The sequence below is a fragment of the Tauraco erythrolophus genome, chromosome 19 (assembly GCF_009769465.1).
Source record: "Tauraco erythrolophus isolate bTauEry1 chromosome 19, bTauEry1.pri, whole genome shotgun sequence".
In the NCBI taxonomy this organism is placed as follows: domain Eukaryota; kingdom Metazoa; phylum Chordata; class Aves; order Musophagiformes; family Musophagidae; genus Tauraco; species Tauraco erythrolophus.
In genome coordinates, this window is record NC_141483.1 from 6831241 (window position 1) to 6851468 (window position 20228).

A 20228-nucleotide genomic window follows, 5' to 3' on the forward strand; every position below is an offset into this window, starting at 1 on the left:
GGGTCGATCCGCGCGCGCGCGGCCGCGAGCGTCTCCTCACAGCGGCCGCGGTGGTGACGGCGCTGACGGGGCCTCGGAGCCGGCGGCAGCGGCCGGTGCTGCGGAGCGCGGCGGAGCGGGCGGCGCCCCTTCTCCTCCTTCCCGCACCCTTCTTCTCCTCGTCCCCCTCTTTCCTCCTCCTCCTCCCCCCGCCGCCGCCCCCCCGCGCGCAGTCACCGCGGTTCCCGGCACGGACAACATGGCGGCGGTGTCGGGGGCCGGGGCTGCGGGCGGCTCTGCCAACGCCGTGGGCCCGGAGATGGTGCGGGGCCAAGTGTTCGACGTGGGGCCTCGCTACACCAACCTCTCCTACATCGGCGAGGGGGCCTACGGCATGGTGTGGTGAGTGCCGGCGGCCGAGTCCGACGGGGCAGCGCCCTCGCCCCGAAAGGCTCCCTCCTCCCTCCCTTCCCTCCCTCCCCGCCGCCCTGCCCGGCCGCAGCCTCCCCGGGGCCCAGCGCCGGGCTCCGGCCCGCCCTTGCGCGGGGAGAGGCCCGTGCCTTGCCCTCGGCGGAGGGGGAGCCGGGGCTCCAGCGACTCTGCCTCGCTCTCCTCAGCTCTGCTTTTCCCTTCGTGTTCCCGGCGCTGTCCCTCCGGCATCACCCTTTCCCTCCCTCGCTGCCGCCTCCCCCTCCCCGCTTCCAAAATTCCCCCATCGATGGGCGCACTGAACGTCTCGTTTCCTTTCAGTCGTGCGTTTGTTTTCTCGAGTATTTCGCCTCCCTGCCTCTAGACTCGGTCGCTCCGTTTATTTTCTCCCTCTCTGTCGTGCGGTCGCAGGCGTTCCGAAGGGGGAAAAGGTGGTGAAATCCCGCTCGCAGCTCCGCGCCCTTTGTGCCCGTGCGAAGGCTCACCTAGCTGCGTGTGCCCGAGGTGACGGCTCGTGAAAAAGTGGATCGTGCACAGGAGCTGCTGCCCTGCCTGGCTTCCCTTAGGGCGGGCTGCCTGTGCTGCGTAGCCTGCCGGATTCGTGTCTAAATTGACATGGATGCAGGTGAAAGTTCTCTTCGTCCGACCTGGCTCTTGGTTATTTTGTATCACGAAGACTTGTACTAAGTCTCGCTAAAAAGCGATCGTGTGCGTTTGCTCCGGTTAATATCATGCTTAAAGAGCCAGGTGAACGAGCTACAGAATACCGAAAATGTGAGTCAACCGGACTAAGAGTGAGATGGGTTTCTTTAGCCATCTAAATGAGTTGGGATGATGCTGTGTGATGGTAGATCTAGTGACTGGGTTGTAAATCTGACAGGCTTAGTGACCTTACTTAGGTTTTCGTATTGTGTCTTCTTCTAGTAAAAAGGTTAAAAAACCCACAAACTTACTTTTGAAATAATTTTAGAGATGCAGACGAAAAACTTTTTTTGTTAGAATTTTGTCAACTTTCTTCCAGCACGGCATCTGTTTATCTTCAGAATGTTTTTTGACCGGAGGTACTAAATGAGATTTGCAGGCTATGACTTTGTGAAAGCTCTATCAGCATTAATTTCTCTCTCTGATGCTTAATCTTTTGTAAACTAGTGCATTTCTCAGTGAAGGCTCTTCACAGCCTTCAGCTGGATGTTGCAGATTTTTATAGCCATAGGTTTTTGCATATAGTGATGGAATTGTGCTGGCCTGTTAAGATGAAGTCATCTTGTATTCCAGGGTGGGAGCTTTCATCTAGGCCTGAATTTAGCTGGGAGGTGAGCCTCTTACAAAGTTTTGAGTTGCGGCCTTCACTTTTTTTGCTGTGGGAAGAACCTTCAAAACGTAAATCAGAAATCCTGCCTACGGTGTAAAAATATCCTTGTTATTGTTTTAGTGTTAGAAATGGCAGCAGTATATCCAGTCCAAAACTTGTTAACGTAGCTAATGGCACAGGCTGTGATTTATTACGCTGTACTTCATCTGAGCTGGGGCAAGTAAACTGGTGCAGATAATCTCGGTACTAACTGCGCTGGTTTGCACTTGCTGCAAGGTACTTGGGAATAGTGCCTCCAAGATGTGTGCTGTGTATAGTCTGGTGTTGTTAAAAGTGTGTTTAACAGACAATGCGCTAAAGCCGAAATATTTCGCCACAGACCAGAGGTTGCAAGCACAGTACGATGGCAGTTGATGCCCTTTTTTGGCATCACCGTGCTGGAGAGCAGATACAGGGGAAATGGGGCCACTTTCTGCCCCTCCAAATGGTGTGTTATTGAGTTCTATACTGAAACTGTTTCCCCACCAAAACTCTATAAGGCTATCTTTCATTTAAAAACTTATTCTAATACATTGTGTCTGCTATGAATGCTACACAAAATTACTAACAAAAAAATTCAGATCTCCAGTTCAGTTGAAGTATGCACCCGACTCCTGTGTTTTCTACTCTAAAATTATTAACGTGAAATACGAAATTCGGTATGTTGTGCCCTTAACGATTGCTTTCCTGCATTGGGTGTGAAATGACGGGGAACAAAGTCTCACTTTATGTTGTGCACTTGATAAGGGAGGTGTTGGATGCACTTGCAGTTAAATGCCATAGCAACTGTAATGTATTGTAGTGCCTAACATACAAGCTACTAGGATTAGATAAGATTACTTATCAATCAACAGATGTGTAAGTTTTACAGTTTAATACTGTGTGTTTCTTACCCTGCTTTGATTGCTGATGGAGTGAGGATCTGCAGAAGATTCTCCCTTGGGGGGTGGGGCAGAGGGCAAGCTATGAGTGTGCGGATGGAGATGCTTCCTGCAACTGCAAAATCCATTTAATTCGTACACTTTAATGAAGGAAAGCAAAGCAGGCTCTGGTGGTTTTGGTTTAGACCTATAGTTAATGTGTACAACTTGGGAGATGCTAGTTACTCACAAGTGCGTTGTGCCGTAAGGCTTGTTATACGTAGGACAAGTAACTTAACTCTTAAAATCCTTCGCTCTTTTGCTTATTTTTCCTAATTCCTATACCTCTGGATTATTGGATTAGGGAGTTAAAAACAATAAAATTCTTTTAATTACATTAATAAAGGGGCAAATGAAGTACTCTTAGAATAGTGCTGTTAACGGTCAGTCTTCCATTTTGATTTTGCAGCAGAGAGAATGATGTTTGAGGAATATCGATCACAACACAAAATAACAGCACAGGAAATAGAGGAAGATGTTGACTAAACAGACTGTACGCGAATGTTCTCTCGCCTGGATTTGGAAACCCTTAAAGGCATTTAACTATTCTCCCTAGTGCAGTCATTTTTAACATAATCAGGTTTCGAGTAAAAATGAACTTAACAGAGCAGTATATTTACTGCTGTGTTGTGGTTGCACTTTCTCAGCTTCACAAGCAGAAAAGGCATGGTATCAGGCAAACCTCCATCTTAATGTCCTCCAGTTAAACTCCACCAAAGATGTTCATCCTTTGGTGCAGGCTTGTATCTTACTTGGAAACTTTGTTACTGGGGGTGAAGTGGTTAATAACTGGATACCCGTCAGTGTCCCTTTCTAACCTATTTTTTGTTTTCGGTATTTCTGCATGCGAAACTAGGGGATGACCGCAGTGCAAACAAAGTTCTAGCCAAAATCCTCAGCACTTCCTAGGACTGCAGGACATTCTTTGAGCAGTTATTTAGTCATACAGTCATGTTTGTTACTCTAAATTAATTTATCCAAATGTATGCAAAAGTTGTATTGTGTTTTTTTTCTTTTTTTTCTTCCCTTCTCTTTTGCTTAAGAGTTTTTCTGAGGGGTTTTGGTGCAAAGTTCTTTATGTGACTTTCTCTTTCAGTGAGGGGATTGTCAACCTGAGTCAGCTGGGACTGACTTTCAGACCAAGTCTGAAAGTTTCAGAACTACTTTTCAGACACAATGAAATGTGAAAGGTTTTTGAGATTGTCTTCTCCTCCCCAAAAGTGTATTTTATTTTTTGTTTTCTTTTGGAAAGAAAAAGAAAAGCCCAACCTGTGAACAGACCATACTTTAAACACACTGAAACAGCAATGAAAACATGATAACGTTGAGCTTTAAGCTTCCAGCATGAATTGTTCTTCATCCAATTGGTCAGAGGCACTTTGACAAGGATGGTATTTTGACAGTATAAAACAAGTAATCTTTTTGGAAAGAAATGGTGAATGGGAATGTGATAGGGATGTTCTGGTTTTTGGAAGCCCTTTTTGTCATCAGGCTTATTTGAATGTGAAGTATTGTCACCGCTGCAAATAGCTGCATGTAAAGAATAAAGATGAATGCAGTTGGAAGAAAACAATCTTGAAGCTCAAATCTTGCATTTCTTGGCCTGAAATTGACTGTATTGTTACAAAGGCATCTTTGTGTTACTGGTGTGCTATAGAGGAGTGATATTAAAAGTTAAGGTAGTCAATAGATGAACGTTAAAGTAATACTGAACAGAATATTTAAAATGTTTGGCAGTAATTTTTTTCAAAATTCTGCTCCTTTCTACTCTTTCACAGAAGAGTCCTACTTTTAGAAAATGGATAATTTAAAATGAAAACTGAAAAGTATATTCATAAAGAGACTCAAAACAGGAATAGAATGATCTGCAAGGCATAGATACGTATATTAAAAGATGAAAATAAAAACTTGTTGGCATTGATGGTTGCGTAATGTTTTCTTCCGAGACTGTCCAAGGTTACACAAAAAGGTAGTGTTTGCATCCCTCTGTGCGGGTCAGACGGGTGACCTGGGAAGGACTGCTTCCTGGCAAGGATCAGAAACAGCCTCTGATTTTTTTTCTGTTAGCTGTTGCATTAATCTGGAGAGAGTACCCTTTAATGACAGAGCAAGGATAAGAGATTCATGTCCCTGTTTTCGTGTGCTTTTAGGGACCACAGGCTGGGTATGGGTGTCGATACCTGGTTGTTAACATGTTCTGCTCTGGGTGATAAGGAGAACAGGGAGCTGGTACAAGGCAGCCGACCCCAATACATCCGCCTTAGTGCAAGGATCAGAGCAGAGAATTAGGGAATGTAATTGGTGGCAAGTTATCAGCTTCTTCCCTCTGGGCAGAAGGCTGAGGTGAGCATTTCCCTTCAGTCACTCAAACGTCCAGCACTCGCTTAACCTGACTCGGAAGCACGAAAGGAGCCATTGAAGCTGCTTTCCCTGCTCTCTCCTGAGATGCAACAGGTGGTCGGCAAGCTGTGCAGCAGGCATCGGGACAGCAGCTATGTGCTCTCCGTTCGGATCAGAGCTGTCTTTAAGATGTATGGAAGGTGAGAGGCAGCAACTTTTCCTTTCTGCCCAAAGTCAGGGGATACTGGCTTAGCAGTTGAAGAGCGTAGCTAGGGGACACTTGCATTTTATAAATAAATACACATTTTCTTAACGTAGCATGGTCCAGCTCATGGAAACAGAGATAACTTGTGTTGGTTTTTTTTAAGCATCATTTGTTAAGGAAATAAGGCTCATATGTTCACAGTGTCTGTATGTGGTTGCATTGGTCCGTCTCCTGTACTCCTACATATGATTCTTGAACATGTTGCCAGCCTTCCATCAAATTTGTCAGGTGGCAGAAGTCTTAAAGATGGAAAGTTCCTACAAATTTCTTAAAAGTAGATATTTTCCTAGAGTGAAGGAATCCTATATGCTACTCCTCTAAGGGAGAAACTGCATCAGGAGGTCACATATGAGAAGTCAGACTCCCCCAAGTGGAAATGACAGATGCCCCAGTTTCACAAGTGGATTTATTGGTACTCTGGAGACCAGAAATGTGTATTTGTAGGACACCAGGCTCTGTTAGTTCAGTGAGCAACTTGTTTAGGAGCGGGGATCTGCAGCCCACAGAAGAGTTAATACTTACCAAATGAGTAGGTGTACAGCTCAACTTGAGTTGAAAACTAATGCTTCACCAACATAGTAATTTTTTCAATGCTTTTTGTGTTGATGCTTTGTCATAGATTTCAGCTGTAATCTAGAAATGAAATTAACTGATCAATTTGATATTTAATAAAAATATTTTATGACATCTTGCTGTGGAATATTTCACAGCATAATGTAGTTTGAAAGGGACTTTCTGAGGTCATGTAGTCGAACCTCCTACTCAAAGCAGAGCTCATGTCAAAATTAGATCAAGTTTCTCAACTTGTCCACTTAATATTTCCAGAATCTTCAGGGATGGAGATTCCACAACATCTCTGGGCAGCTTCTGGTTCTAGTGTTATACCAGTTGCCCAGTGCAACTCTTGCCCTTAAATCCACGAGAGTTTCCCTTGCCGCAACTTGCGACCATTGCTTCTTGTCCCTTCTATGTTTTACCTCTGAGAAGAGCCTGTATCAGTTTTCTCTGTAGTCTCCCTTTATGTAACTTAAAAGAGCAATTAGATGCTTTCCACTCCCCCTGCTTTTTTTTTTCCTCTCCTAGTCTACACAAACACAGTTTCCTCCATTTTTTTTCTTGTATGTCATGTCCTTCAGCCCCCTGTGCATCCTAATGGTTTTCTGCTGGACTTGCTCCAGTACTTGGAGAGAGGAAAACTGGCTACAGGATTCCAGATGTGGCCTCACAACAGTAATCGATTTCCTTGACCTGCTGGCTACGCAGCCTGGTCCGTGGTTAGCCACCTTCGCTGTCAACAGGTGCTGCTGCCAATGGGTGAAGTTGGATGCTTTGGTAATCTAGAAAATACTTGCACTCAAAGTAAGGTATTTTAGGAACTTTTCAAATAATGTCTGAAAAGAAGCCAAACTTCACAACATTTTATTAATCATTGAAATCGAGTTCCAGATCACTCGAATGAAGCATGTGGAGCCGTAAACATATTTTAGAATATAACTTTTCTTTTACTGTGTTGTAAGGTAAATGAAATTAATAGTGTCTGTGAAATACAGTGAGGTGTAGTTTGTTTCAGGTGATTTATCTGTGTAAAACCTAGATTCTATTAATTGCTAGGTCAGTTATTAAAGGCAGTTGTTTGCTTGTGAATGGATCTTCTTTTCAGAAGGGAGCTTTATTTCCGTTGCTTTATTACAACTTTTGGGCACATAAAGAAGCTATTCTCAAGCTCATCTTTTTGTGAGGTACCTTGAAAGCCAAATACACATTACTCCGTTGCCAGCTTTGACCAGGTTAGATTAACAAGATCCAAGTAGTAATACATGTCATTAATTTGGACGGGGTTATTTGATGAGATATTGGTAGATGCTTCGGCAAGACGAGGTTTGTTGTGCTCCACCAGTGTGTAGGAGGTTGGTTTCTGTTTCCCAGAGGGTCCCTGTCTCCACCCCTTTTCTCGGGGCAGAGGCAGCCCCATGTGCCCCACAGATGGGCCTGTGCCCCGGCTTCCTCCCGGGGGGCTGCCATGTGCCTCCCCGGGCTTGGCTGCCTCTCAGTGCTGGATGAAACACTGGCACGTGTGTGTATGTGCATGGCCTGTAGAGAGACTGTAATAGGAATGTGGTTCTATTAGACGTGGGCAGAATCTTCATGACAGTCCGGTTTTTAGCAGAGCTGTGCATGTGTTTTTGCTGTCTACCTTGTTTAGCAGTACCTAAAATCACAACAACCTAAGTTCTGTTAAGAGAAAATCTCTTCTCTTGGAATTTCTTCTTTTGTATTTTAAGAGAATTTTCATAAAATACTGAAATACTCTGTGGTGATTAGAATGCAAATGAGAGTTTTTGTTACATGGTAGAAAGTAATTTGTCTGTGTTGTGGGTTTGTTTTAAGTACTAGCAACTTGCAATTAGGCTTACAGTTTATAATGTGCAATTGCTTTGTTTTGCAGTTTTCCTTAAAATTAGCAGCTGTCATTGCAGTACCTTACTTGTCCCTGGTTTGGAGGGAAGGCCGTTTGCTCCACCAAATACTGCTGATGTGTCCTGAGTAAAACTTGAAGTCATCTGAGCACTGCAAATCAATACTCCCCAAACTGCTTCAGTCTGGAATTTGCCCAATTTAATTGGGATTTGGATGGTGCAAAGTACCCCAAATGACGTTTCAGGCTGACTTTTATATTGGATTTTTTTGAGTGTTTCATAATTGTGAAATACCTTCCTTTTAGTTACAGTAGCCAACATGTCTTAATGCTGATACCCCGTCTGAACGAAACACAAAACTGTGACTATGTTGAGGGACTAGTGTTTACTGTTGGCACATCTTTTTGAAAAGATGGAAAAAACATGCAGAAAATGCCTTGTAAGCTGATACTGAAGGGAAGTAATTTCTGATAGCGGTGAGATGCACACTTGGTGCTAGTGGTTTGGTGTTTTGTTTTGTTTTGCAAGTGGAATACTGAACTAGCCATGGCAGAGTGGACAGCAGCAATGAGCTTGCTTTCTCAAATGCTTTGTGATAGTTTTTATTTTGCAGGTTTGGGAAAGCCTCTGCTTCTGAGTATGCATGAATGATTTTGTTCAGCGATTTATTTATTCATTTTCTGTTGGAGTGAAATACTGTGATCTGTCTCTTCTGAAGATTTATATCGTGTGGAAACAATTAAATAAGCTAATTACTGAAAAATATAGTAATTGTATGGATCTTGTGTTTTTTCCTTTTTCTAAAGCTGATTTTAGGAGGAGTACTTGGGATAGAAGTCAAATTAGAACCTTGTTAGACAAAAGAGTAAGCTACATTGGGAAAGTCGTCAATACTGTTACCAGTACCTTTCCTCTAGGAAAGAGGCAATATTTCCTACACACATTCGTAGTGCCCGCTTTGCTGCTAGCCGCGTGGGGGGTGGTTGTTTCCCAGGCGCTGGAGTGGCATCGGTTACGTGTCTGACCTGCCGTCACTGTCTTGGTGGCTTTTTGTTGCCTCTCGAGAAGCCATAAGCACAGGAGGAGGAGGAAGTCAGCACTTCATCAGCTCGTGTGCAGAGGTTTAGCTTTCATGACAGTCGGGCCTAGACACTTGCTGTGGTTTCCATGACTGTGCTCATCTCGGGCTGTGCTGCTGCCAAAGGGACAGCCTTTCCTTCCGTGCCTTGGGTTGCAGCGTTCCTTCCTCCGCTCTTGTGCTGGTGCTCACACAGCTGCTGTAGGGTTAGCTGTGGTGGAAAACTGATTTAGCTGAGAAGTTACTTCGTCAAAAATAATATAAAATTTAAAAGTGGCAAGTTGACGTGACTGACACAAAACCCCGTGAGTGCCAGTGCTGACACAGGAAGGGAATAGGAATACACGGGTAAGGACTTCTTTCCTGTTCCTCTTCGTAAGCTGCTTTGACTTTGAGATGCTCCAGTTCTCTGAACGGGCACAAAGCAAGCCACCTCTTGAGCCAGAAGAGTGAGAGAGGGGCGGAATTATCAGGCACAAAAAGGAGAGTGAATCACAATGGCTCCTTTGAATTCATTGGGCCCTTAGGTTGTCTCAGATGTTGAGCTCTTACAACTTTACCCTGCGATTGGTTCCCACAGGAATTGTTTTAAAGTTTATACAGAGAGAAGAAAGATAGTGGTACTTGATATCATAATATCAAAAGCAATGGGTGCTTTTGGCATGTTTTTTTTTATTTTGCATAGCCAAAGGATCTCTAAACATAACAGTAAAGTTTGCCAAAATGTTAAATTTGGCGTAGAAACTATCAAAGGAAATATTGGCAGCAGAGGACCTGTAAACCTCTGAAATGGGGAGGACAAGCGGGAGGGCAAGAAGCAGACAAAATGGAAGATGTAAGAGTTGTCTGTTTTCTGAAGACCAACTTGAAGTGAAGTGGCATAAAGTACAGCAGGCATATATGACGATTCGAGGTCACAGTGCTTCACAGCTAAAGCTATAGAAAGAAAAATATATATTAGAAGAGACTGAGAGAAGTGATCGGGTTTTTTTAGATTGACTAAGATTGATCAAAACACTGTGTAGTTAAATAACATCTTTAGCCAAACAATACAGAACCTTGGGTGAAATAGCTAATGTTTTTTATACTGATATTAAGGTGTAGTTCTAGAATTGCTGCTCTTCATAGTTCTGCTTAGCAGTTACTAACAAAACACAAATTATCTGGTCTGCCACGCCCGGGATTAGGAATTGACTGAGCTTCTGGCAAAAGTAATTTATTTAACAGACTCCATTTTGCACGACTAGCTATTTATTTCCAAAATACTGGGAGTAATCTAAGGAATTAAACTATTAAGTCATTATGTACATAGTAAGTAGTTTAAAATTGTAATGCCTTGGGAGGTTCCATCAGTTTTTACTTTTCAAATTCTGAAAAATAAAGTTGTGCCTTTGTAACCTACTAGAATGATTTGAGTAGATACAGGAAAACAAATCTCCTCTAGGAGGCTACAAAAGTGCCTTAGGAATTTGTGGCGTGAAGGGCAATAACCTGTAGCAGATCAGAAACTGTCAAAGAGTAAAATCACTTATGAGTCATTACTGGCTTCTGTCATGGGAGGAAAGAGTTGTTGTATTTGTGCCAGAAACCTTTAATATTAGGATTGATACTGAATGTTATGAGAGAGATGACTGAAAAAGTAGGTGGTAAAAGTGATGCAGTTACATTTTGACCCAGTAAGCTTCAGAGGTTAACTAAAAGTGTGATAGAGGAGTCTGCATTGATTGCTTGGGCACCTCGCTATGGATTTGTGATAAAATAAAGGACACTGGTTTAGAAATGAGATTTATTAATGGGAAGGGGGGAAAAAATCAGCTTTGTAAGATGTACAAGCAAAAATAGTTTGTTTAGGTATCTTCTGTAATAAAACCAAGACAAAACCATAGCAGTGATCATTCGATGATGAGCAACAGACAGAAAGAGTTAGGAATATGGATAAACTCATGAGGAGTTTGTAAAGTATGACAGTTGCTTTGCAGAGGGGCCAAGGTAAAAGGTTTAGAAACAGGAATTCATATTTTCTTAGCCCCAAAGCAATAATCTATCCACTGATGCTAGAATCCTGACAAATGAAAAACTGCTTGAAAAAAACCAAAATGACACTAAAACAAAACAGAATTTCAAAATAACATGCAACCAGGAATTTTCAGGTAGGGCCAGATGAATGCTACTGTAAACTGGATCACATCTACTATATAGTTATTTTAATGTTCTCTTGTTGCTCAATCTTCCTCTGCTGCCATTTTTGTAGCACAAGCTGCAAAAAAATGGGGAGAAATTGTCAGTGAGATTCAGTGTCTGCAGGCAGCTATATGTCACAGCAGAGTATATTCTTTTTCCTCAGCAAAAACAAGACTTAAAAGATAAATCTGAGGTCATCCTGTGCTTTGTAACTTGAGGTTGTTTTCTGACACACTCCACAAACAGTGGACAATTCAACAATCAGATAATGACAAGAAGAGGTCTATTTCTTAAACACTCAAACTTCTGGAAATTCAGTACGTAGTTCTTGTATTTGAGCTTACTCTGAAGCGTCTCAATTTGAAATCCAAGTTTTTTGGCTTCTTCTTTCATTATAGACTATTAGTGCTTGTGCATGTTTCCCAAAGACCGAGAAGATAATATGTACAGCTGTCTCGTAGTAATCAATGGGATTAGTTGCTTAGATAATAGATAATGCAAGAGTTACAACTTACTTGACTTGTGTCCCTCAGAGTTGGATGAAAAAGTTCCTGGTGCTTGTGTTCTTAAAGGCGTTATAATATTTTCATAGCTTGAAAAGCAACTAAAGCCTCAAGACTGAGTTGGTTTTTGGTTTGTTCTGTTTTTACACAAATCTAATATTTAGGTAGCTCTCCATTTTCATGGACCTACTAACTTTCCTACATGGTAGGAATTACTCTGTAAAATGAGATCTTTTATGCAGAAAAGTAGAACATATTAAGATGCCCTAATTTCTGTAGTTTGTTTCCTGAATTCACAACTGAGAAGCCTGGGAGTCGTTCCATTATTGAGAACTTCTAGAGAAAGGTAATAAAACAAATACTCTGAGTGAGGCATGGGATGTCTTTTCACAAACTGAGGCCTGTAAAACAAGGCAAATGTATCTTAATATGAATAGGCACATATTCCTTTTAAAACTAGGTGGTGATTCTGTGAGTTAGTGCTAATAAAAAAGCTCTAATGAATCATATACTTATTTATCTTCAAAAATATTATGAATAAATAGAATAAAGTAACAAATATTTCTGGTAACCATAAGTGTTTAAAGTTGGGGACAAAAGTATATGCAGCAGTATAAAAATGGCACATTACTGGATGTCCTAGCATCTGAAACTGTCTTTGACTACTTTTATCCCTTTTCCAGTCTTTTCTCTTTGGTAAAAGAATAATACACTGTAGCTGCTCCCTGTATTTTAATCATCTAGAATCAGAAGCTAATTATTCTGAAGAATCTGAAAACGTTAATATCTGAATATTAAAATCAAAACAAACCCAAACAAACAAAAAACCCAAATGGTCCCTTCCACAAATCTGCACCTATAACAGCACCTTCCCTTGCATCCAAAAAGTGTGGTGGACAGTCTGCTATGGCACTGTTGGTTATTGCTATATCATAGTACTGCTTTATTTTTCTTACAGCAGTCTTCAAAATAAGTTTAAGCTGTTTGCATTGTAACTTGATGAATGTCAGCACGTTGTAGAAATGTCTGTGATTGAGCTAAATGTAGACCGAATGAAAAGATTAAAGATCTTCACAGATCAGCTTCTTTGTTGGGAATTACTTTTGTCTTTCCTCTCCTGGTTGCAAGCAGAATTATTCAATATTTCAGAAAGATTCTTATCCCTTGATATGCCCTTGGAATCTTGTTTCCACAGCAACACAAAGCTACTGATAAAACATCCCTTTTAAACTCAAAATCAATCTTTTATTTAGACTTGTAATTGGGAAGTTTGCCAGTAGCATTGTGTATTTTTGTGTGTCTGTACGCATGGCTGAGAGGAGCCTGTAAAAACAGCCATAAGGTGAATAATCCTAGAAGTGTTGGAAGAATATCCCATGATGGGGTAAGCCTTCAGGCAGCGTGGCAGAGGAGTGTACTGCGGATGGGGGTGCCGGATGGGGGTGCCGACAGAGCAGGCAGTTGTTTTTCAATGGTGGTGTGAAGGAGCAGCCCTCTGTGGGACGTAACTCTTGCCAGGAGCTGGCTCCTTCCCTCCCGGCAGCTGCAGCGTGCTCTTGCTTGTTCCAATTCTGCTCCAAAATGAAACACGTGAGGAATTGAAATGGATGGAAGAACATGCAGCAGCCATTGTGGGTAGAAGGAGCTGAGCTCTGGCACTTGTCCCGATCTGTCTGGCGAAAGCTTTGCTTCCTTGAGAAGGAGTTGATGGGAGAGGGGCGACGTGTCAGAGGCTGATCCGAGCAGTGGCGTGCTGTTTTCTGCAGGCTGCTCTGACACTGCGCTGCGCTTTCTGGTCGTTGCATTTGGAAGCAGCCCCACCCTGGGCTCCTTTTGGAAAAGGAAGTTGGTACCAGAGCAGTAGAAGGATAAAACACTGGCTTTAAAAGTTGTGTGGTGCAACTGCTGGGGTTATGAATGCTCATTTGTTTATTTTGTACAGCTGTGCCAGATGTTTTACTCACTGAAAACTTTGTTACGTATTTATAAGATACTTAATATTGGGAATGATAAACTGTACTGCTAGGGCTTGTATTGATTTTTCACTTGGTGTCTTAAAAGTATCGAAATGATGGTCCTATTGCAGGCTGTCACAGGGCAGTAACCACAGCTCAAAATAGGAATAATGTTGTGTGTGCTGGAGTTGGGCAGTTACAAAATCTATGTTTAAATTTATCACAGTACAGATAAATAGCACTCACAGCTGAATGGTTGCATCGGCTTGTGAAGCTGCACATCACTGGGGTGGAAATATATCCTTCGTCCTGAATATTTAAAGTGTCAGTAATTAGATTGATCATAATGTGAATAAACCACGGTCTGTTAAAGGGAGAGGTCTAGGTGCAGTGATTGGTACCTGTGGTTAATGTTTATAAACTAAAAGCTATAAATTAGCACTCTAGAAGTTGTTAGTCTGTGAACTGCTGTTCCCATTTCACAGATTTTTATTTTCTCTGGGGAAAAAGTCTAGATAATAGAAGGTTCTTGTCTTTAGGAGTCCCAGTTAACTGCTTCAGTGAAAGTATAAACAGTTGTTGTGAGATTTAGTAGAAGCTGAAAGTCTAGGCAGTGAGGTTAGACTGTGCATACGGGGACAACACTTCCAGAATGCAAATAATCTAAATTTAGGACATGCTGGGTGATGGATGGGATGTATATGTGGAACTATTCCTTTTCAGACTGTAGGGGGAGCGCAGGTGATTATTAGTCGTAAAATTAGATCTCTAATTCTAGTTAAGGTTAAGCAAGATGAGTCCTGCATTAAGTGATAAGCTGTTATACTAACTGCAGTGAGTTAATGCACTGGGGGTTTGGATTTGCACTGTTTTGTAGTTGTTTCATTTGCAAACACTACAAATGGACACCGTGTATATGAGCAGGATGTTTCTTCAGAACTCTGGAGAGCAGTGGGTAAATCTGGTGTTGATGGTGGTTGAATGGGGATTGTGAGGAACTGGGAAAGCTTTGGGAAGTGATTCAGTCTGACCTGTAAAGGACCTGATTTTGTTGGTTCATGGTGTTTCCTGGGTAATGAAAGAGATATTGCTATGTGGTTTCTTAGGCCAAGTAGGTATCTGATTGTAGCATATGTGCATGAGAGAACACATGACTTCAGTTCTGCTGAAGTTCGGTCTGATATGTAGCTTTTACAGTTTTCTGTAGCACACGTCAGATTGAAAAAGAGCTGGTTTTTAAAGGGTCACAGAGTTTACTGAAAGCTGTGTTTGCTCTGAGGGCTGTGACTGAGAATGTGAAATGGTGCTAACTTTATAATACAGGTTCTCTGGTACCTGCATCCCATGTGGTATTTAAAATACTATGCATAAGCAAGTGTGCCCAGCTACTTGTGTGATTAGCTTCTTGCTCATAGGAATTGAGACAATCTTTCATGAGTTTAATCAAGTTACCGAAAAGCTCATTTCAGAAAGTGGGGCAGCAGTGTCCCTTCCAATGTTTCGTCTAGGTAGTATTTCAGTTTTGCTCTCCTTAGCTGAGGCTTTGCAGTGGTAACAGCAATGCATGCTTAGCTACATTAGTGTGGTGAGATCTGATAGGAACAGAAAAGTGGCTGTATGCGGAATGTACACTAGAGAGGAATTTGATTGCATCTTTACTGCAAATACTTAGCTTTTTTCCCCACTGAATCATGTGTTTTACAGTCGAACCATCTGAAAGCAAAATTACCCATCCTTTTTCTCAATAACAGCATAAACGTTTCACTAAGAAAATGCTCAAAGAACTGTAAGTGAAACAGCTACGAGAGAGCAAATCTTGGTATATTTAATCGATGGATTTAACTTCATTGAATCTGTGCAAGGAAAGACACGTATTTTTCATCAATAACCAACCCTTGCTTGAGAAGCAATAGCTTAGATTTGTAAGAGATTAGGAGTTTTTGTTTAAGCAGCATCAATTGGTAAATACTGGCATTTTGCCTTTTTCTGCTCTACATAGCTGCTGCTCTCCGGTACTTTGAAAGGAAATAAGATTCTGCATTGTGGGAGAAAAAAATTATGCTTAAGTCAGCACAAAGAAGGAGGTAAGAGGTTTGTTTATAAGGATAACGTGGTCCGTAGGATTCTTTCATTTCTTTCCCAACTACAAGTTGTTCATGCTTCAGATTTATTTCTAGTTTTGTTTTCTGCTTGTGACTTACCTTACTGGTATATTGTAAACATCACAGATTATTAACTATGAAAATTACTGAAGATGAAGTGCTCTTGAAGGCTGTGCCAAGTTCCACTTATGGCACTTTGCTATTATCTATTTTGGGACTCATGAACTGTTAATGTATTATCTCTACATATGCAATAACAACAGTTGTAATGAATACTTGCTTAGCATGTGGAATTTCAAAGCGCTCTGTGGAGCATCTGAGTTCAGTGTTTCTAGAGGCAAATAAGTTGTGCAGTCTGTCTGTGGTTACAGACCAGAGTTACGGGTGCAGGCAGGTCAAGGCCGTTCTGCGGAAAAACCCTGCAGAAAGGATGTCACTGCATATGCATGAGCTTTTTGAGGACCTTATGGGCGGCACAGATTCTACCTCATTTTAACAATGAAAGTGAGAAATGTTCAACACTTTTGCATCCAGTGGCAGCAGTACTATCTCAAAAACAGCTTGTTGCACCATAAATCTGCTTAGTGGGAGAACCACCTCGACGTGGCCAGGCATTTGGATTCCTTTTACGTCTCCTTTTCTAATTGGATTTTCATATTTCATTCTGATCAACCTGATCATCAGATCCCTGGGTATCTCAGCAGAGTAAGGCCAATTAGGAGGGTTTCGAAGAATGTTCTGGGACTTGATTATAGAAAGTCGGTGGAATGTAAAGCCCGTTTGGCTAGTATGTTTCTATTTGATATGAAATATTTGAGACTAGCAGAAATATTTAAGTGTGAGCTTGATTACTCTTTAATTTCCAAACAACGCAGTAGTCAGCAAAAAGAAATTCGAAAAGAACAAGAATCATATACACACACATTTAAATTCTAATTTATTTAATTATCATATGCTTTTAGTACAAAAATAAGTTATAATTAATAATTATAACTTACAATAATTCAATACTTTATCATTCATATAAGCAAGACCATAGAAGACACACTAAAATTTGTAAGGATTCATAACATTTTACTAAATAATAACCTGAGTCCAAATTTTAAAGAATTACATGTTTTACTGAGCCTTTTACTAGGCTCGGGCTGTGATTTTCTTCATAAATGTGCATGCAGGCATTTTGAATAGAAATCCTGTTTTATTGGTATAGCTAGAAATGCTGTTCCGAGCTTCTGAAACTGCATTACTGTAAAGGCAGCAGCCAATGTGCTCGTTCCCGTGGGTCGTGATCAGCGCTTGGCCTTGGACTGCTGCTCGCTGTTGCTTCCTGGCTGTAGTTGCATACTGTCCTTCTCTTCTCGATCTCTGTTACCTTTAGAATTGTACTTGGAAAAGTGTTTTCACAAGTTCTCCATCCCTTTTCTTCTTCAGTGTCTGCGCGTCATGGAGGTGCTGACAGTGTAGCGTGATGGAGGAGTAAAAGGTTGTGGCAATTAAAATTACTTTCAGGAGTTAGACACAGGATGTGGAATTTTGCTGCTTGAAAGATGATTTCTGAAGGCTTTTCTGTGCCCCAAACATCAGTGCATCTCGGGCAAACTCAAGATCAACTTTTTCTCTCAACCTTCTTGATCACAGCGTATAGAAAAAGACTCAAACCTGTTTGTTCAACAGGCTGATGAAGAAGATGAATACTCATTTCTTTGTTCAAGTACCCGAGAATCAGGAGACTCTAAGTCAGTTGGGAAAGCTCATGGCTTGTAGATACCCAAATGGGCTGGTCATAGTACCATAGTATTTTGTCTGTTCATAAAACTAAAAGATACGCGACGCTATCGCCTCTTTTCATTTGATAAAAAAAAAATGTAAAACAAGTGCACTGCCCCATATTTGATGAAATTCACACTCTTGCTTTCCGAATTAAATTAATTTATCACTTATAACTAATGTCATTGATTCTCTTCTAGTTCTGCCTATGATAACGTCAACAAAGTTCGAGTTGCTATAAAGAAAATCAGTCCTTTCGAGCACCAGACGTACTGCCAGAGAACTCTGAGAGAGATTAAGATCCTACTGCGCTTCAGGCATGAGAATATTATTGGAATAAATGATATTATCCGAGCTCCGACTATTGAACAAATGAAAGATGTGTATCCTTCCAAAGTTTTTAAGTTATTCTGTGTAGTTAGTGATGGTGGCTGCCTTTTCTGTTTTGATTACTTCTCCTTTTTCATCCTCTTCCTTACCAGGTTTTAATAAAAGTTATCTTCTATTATTGTATATTGAAAGAGAAGTTCATAGTGTTTGATAGATTTATAGATACATAAATAGATTGGATATGTAGGTGAACACTAGTTTCGTTTGTTCTTTTTCAGGAAAAGAAAAAAAAAAATTCCTGTAAATTCCAAGGCAAAGAACTCAACATTGTAGAGATGTTTCAGTTTAGTCACTGAATCTGAAAACCGTATTTGCTCTTGATAGAGCTTCTGTTAGAACTATCTTATTGCTTTGAGGATAAAATAAAATGACCAGACTGCTATAATTGTCTAAAATTGTCTCAAAGAATAGAATGGATACATTGGGGTGCGGGGAGCAAAACACAGTCCCAGTTTGGCAATGCTTCCTGCATGTGTGAACAGTCTGAAACTGCACGCGGGCAGGTAAACACGCTTGGTTAATATATGCAAGTCTGGCCGTTTTGTTGTACTAATTGTTCTTTCCTGGGAAACTTGACTTTGGGTAGATACAACACTTCATGTGGATATCTCATGTATGACGTAGTCTTATAGCTGGGAGGCTCTACCTGAGATACAAGGCTTAGTTTAGCCAGCCAGCTTAATTTCCCCAAGTCCGTGTTCCTCAGTTCCTTGTGGGTCTTTGCCAATGTCTGCCCAATAAAAGGCATAAGCACGTGCAGGCAGAAACTGAATTGAGCCTAGGTCACAAGTTTTCATAAATTATCAAGGTATTATCTGAGTTTGGTCTGTCTTATGTAGGATTCTGAGGCTGGGTTTCCGTGGCCGTTCTGACTAGTGTGAGTGCGTGCTGCCTGTAAAAAGATGTCCTAGTTGTGTGATCCAGTCTGAACCCCAGAGGAGAGCATAGGGCCGCCCAGCTGGTATGGCAATAGTAGTGTGTTTTCATGAAATCCTATTTCAGTGATCATAGAACTACACCCCAAGGATTTTGCAGCCAAACTGAATTAAGGGAGAAGAAAATTTTACTGAACTCGTTCTTGCCCAAGCAGAAAAAAACCCAACCATTTCTTTATGTTCATTCCAATCTTAGAAAAAAGATCATCTGACTGAAAACATTAGATTTAATTTTGATGAGCAAGGGACTGTTGCGTTCAATGTAGCATAATAAATATGTAGTAAAGGAGAACAACAGCCAAATTTTTGAAGTGGAAAGATGGCATAGAAGACTGATCAGAAATGATCAGATCTTCTACCTTCAGGCTTTTATGCAACTGGAAGCAAGTATCTCAGAAGCTTATTACTTATTAAACCAAAAACCAGTTTATTTCTTGGCAAGCAGGATAGGAATCTGATCATATTGATTCCAGTAAAAATCAAGTTCTAATATAAAGAAATAGGAGTTTATGGTGATTAATTTGAGGACCACGTGTTGATACCTCTTAATTTTGTAAAGGGCTGCATCATGTAACAGGATTGCTTTGATTCAAAACTTCTAAAGCAAGAAGCAGCTACATAGTTTCATAATTGTCATGAAACAGCCAAAGAAGAGACAAAAATTGTTGCAGAAGTTTCATCTGGTACTGCATATCGATATGTAACATGACACCACATTTCTTTTGCTGCCTTACATCTGATACCTGACAGATACATTGTGCAAGATCTTATGGAGACAGATCTTTACAAGCTCTTAAAGACTCAACACCTCAGCAACGACCACATTTGTTATTTCCTTTACCAGATTCTGAGAGGATTAAAATATATCCATTCAGCCAATGTGCTTCATCGTGACCTCAAACCTTCGAATTTGCTGCTTAACACCACTTGTGATCTCAAGGTTAGTTGAAATTTCTTAGATATTTTGCTCCCATGGTCTTCATAAACTGCCTGCTATAACCATGAATGTGGTTTTGTTACTGGGGATTAATGTGATTTGTATCCTGGAAAGATTGCCAAAACAGTGCTGGTCTTGATAAAATAATAGTTAAGATTGAAGTGATGAAGAGCTCACTGTTACGCTATTTTAGTGAGTGCATCGCTGTTTCCATCTGGAGGCTGACTTTGAAACAGCCTCTCTGAAAGCTGGGTGAAGTACTTGTCTGAAGCAGAGTGGCGTTTACCTGTAAAATAAACTCAAAACTGTGTATTTCAAGTCTTGGTTTCTCTGTTTAAGCTGTTAATTGTCCCGTGTTGGAAAAGGACTTCCTATTAGTGGGCAACTAAAACGGCATGTGAAATTGAGTGCTGATGAAATGCACAGCGATTACTTGCAGAGAGAATGTTCCTCATTTACATTTCCAGTAATGGGCTCTGCACTAGTTAACACTACAGAAGGATGATCTTAGAGCTGTTGTGATTCTTGGAAAATGCCAGCTCAGTTCTTAGTGGCATTCAGTAAAGCAAACCAAGAGTGAAGAATTAGAACAGAATTAGAGAATAAAAGAAAACACACCATTCTATAGCTTTCTGTTGTTTTTAGTCTTCAGTTCTATGTGATCATAGTTCTCATAATT

General features: G+C 41.0%; 1 protein-coding gene across 1 annotated transcript in view; it reads left to right on the forward strand.

The window, feature by feature from the left end:
* The first annotated feature begins 238 nt into the window (after positions 1–238).
* The window catches only part of MAPK1 (mitogen-activated protein kinase 1), a 37556-nt gene continuing 17566 nt past the window's right edge, over positions 239–20228 (forward strand). The window contains exons 1-3 of the mRNA XM_086623227.1: positions 239–381; positions 17488–17670; positions 19363–19552. Of these exons, the coding sequence (XP_086479353.1) occupies positions 239–381; positions 17488–17670; positions 19363–19552 (516 nt within the window). The remainder of the gene's footprint in view (positions 382–17487; positions 17671–19362; positions 19553–20228) is intronic.